Genomic DNA, 2,071 nt, shown 5'->3' on the forward strand with positions numbered 1-2,071 from the left:
ATTCTTTGTATGTTTGTTTGAAGTTAACCACAATGCTACACAATGGTCTATCTGTGCTCTGCCCACTACAGATATCGAAACCCGGTTTCTAGCATTGTAAGTCCACAGACATACTGAAGTGCCACTGGGGAGCAAGGTCTTTGAACATCAAACTGCTTGTTAGTTACAACACCCTTAATAACCTAAAAGTGTCACAAAAATATACAAGCAAAAATGTCACCAATATTGCAGTTAATTCTCCACTAATTACTGCAGGGAATTCTATACATTTTACATAGAAAACATGTCATTTTAGGTCACTTTTCTATACTGACTAATATGATGGGCAAAAGAATAAAATTACTTAATATGATGTAGTATGTGAACTCCTTTGGTTGTGAATGGAACAAAAATAAGTTAACTTGATAGTCAAGTGACCACCTTGTCTTTTTTATACAGTACTAAAATAGTCCCAATGTATCAACAACCTAATTAAAATATCCAAGAAAAAATGTCATTGCCTATCAAATAACATACAAATAGACTGGATAAATGCTTATTTTTGTCATGTTCTGTCATTTAACAACTAGTTATATATGCATTATCACAGGTTTTACATTTTTTTTTCTTATTTAAATTCTTATACAGTTTCAAACTAGCAGTACTCTGAATAATGATTTTAATAACATCATGATTTATGTTGCAATAACTGGCTCTTCTTCTCTTGACTGTCTTCCTCTTCGAAACCAGGGAAAACGAGATCTTCTTGTCCTTGATGTTCGAATATCTCTCAAAGTTGATGTTTGAGGCTCATCTTCATTCACAGTGGGAGGTGCTGAAGGTTCTCCAGGTGGGGTTCCTGGTATCTTTGGGTACACTGGATCTGTTGCCAAGTTTTCTGAAAGAAGACTATATGGTGGAGGTGGGACAGCAGTTGGGCAATGTGGAAAGTTCAAAACAGGTGTAAGACTACCATGGTACCCATAGCTTCCAGGTAACGGAAGATTACTCTCGTGACTTGCATACCACTGATCATGTACATGAGCACATGTTTCTGGGGAAACAGCACATGAATGATAGTTAGTTGGATTTTGATTTTGATGGATTAGTCCTGCCTCTCCATGTCTCTTCTTACGACAAAAACAATAATAAATGCAACATCCCAAGATTAGAAGAATTGGAATGCCTCCCAATAAGTGGTATTTGAAGTAACTCCAAAGGTGCAAACCATGAGAACGATGTAGTTGTCCTTCACTGGTGCCATTCATACTTTTTTTATACTTTTTCAGTTTAAGGGAGCTGATGTTTAATATATAAACTGGTACCAAGATCACTAGACATAAAAAAATACATCAAATTTTTGGATTTCCTAAATATTTTATATTTATAAATAGCCAATTTAAAAAATATTTCATCTTACAGCTATTACATTAATTGATGTTAAGAAAACCCTAATTTACTTATCAATGTTATAGAAATTAAAGTTAATATGTAAAAACTGACAGTTCTTGTGCAAAGATGTTAAATAAAAGGAAGATCAACGTTTTTTACTTGCACAAACATTTATTTGTAAAGTTACAAAATTAAAAATATACAAGTTGAAAGAAACTTAAAACTCTACAGGTTTCACTATAAATAATTCCACCATCTTCAGGAGAATCCATCAAGAAAACTCATAATTCTGCTTATAAACCAAAGGTACGTGTATAATTAGCATACAAGTACTATGATGCCATTTACAACAATAATATCCAAAATTTTATTTCGGTGGCTCCTGGGCCTAAATCTCTATATAAATTTATTTTGTTTTTAACAATTTCTAAAAATTCTCTTATATTTAATTCATCTTTATCTGTTAACTGTTGATTTGAGGTTGATATCCTCTTATCAATTGCTACCTGTTTTAAATACACTAATTCTAACATTCAAATTCGATGACGAGGAACCCACTTTGAGACTAATAATGGCTGGAGACAGCTTGAATGGGTAATGAAGAAAAACTTTAATACAACAGCAAATGTCCAACGTTTCGACAAGGTTTTGTCATCATCAGGTGACGAGGACAAAACCTTGTTGAAATGATTGAAAATTT

The 2,071-nt window shown here is 33.0% G+C and overlaps 1 protein-coding gene across 1 annotated transcript in view; it reads right to left on the reverse strand.

The window, feature by feature from the left end:
* Positions 1 to 528: 528 nt before the first annotated feature.
* Positions 529 to 2,071, reverse strand: part of LOC106458060 — a 6,106-nt gene continuing 4,563 nt past the window's right edge. Inside the window, exon 2 of the mRNA XM_022384189.1 lies at positions 529 to 1,312. Coding sequence (XP_022239897.1) covers positions 675 to 1,247 — 573 coding nt within the window. The 5' untranslated portion in view covers positions 1,248 to 1,312 and the 3' untranslated portion in view covers positions 529 to 674. The remainder of the gene's footprint in view (positions 1,313 to 2,071) is intronic.

The sequence above is a fragment of the Limulus polyphemus genome, unplaced genomic scaffold, assembly GCF_000517525.1.
Source record: "Limulus polyphemus unplaced genomic scaffold, Limulus_polyphemus-2.1.2 Scaffold410, whole genome shotgun sequence".
NCBI lineage: Eukaryota > Metazoa > Arthropoda > Merostomata > Xiphosura > Limulidae > Limulus > Limulus polyphemus.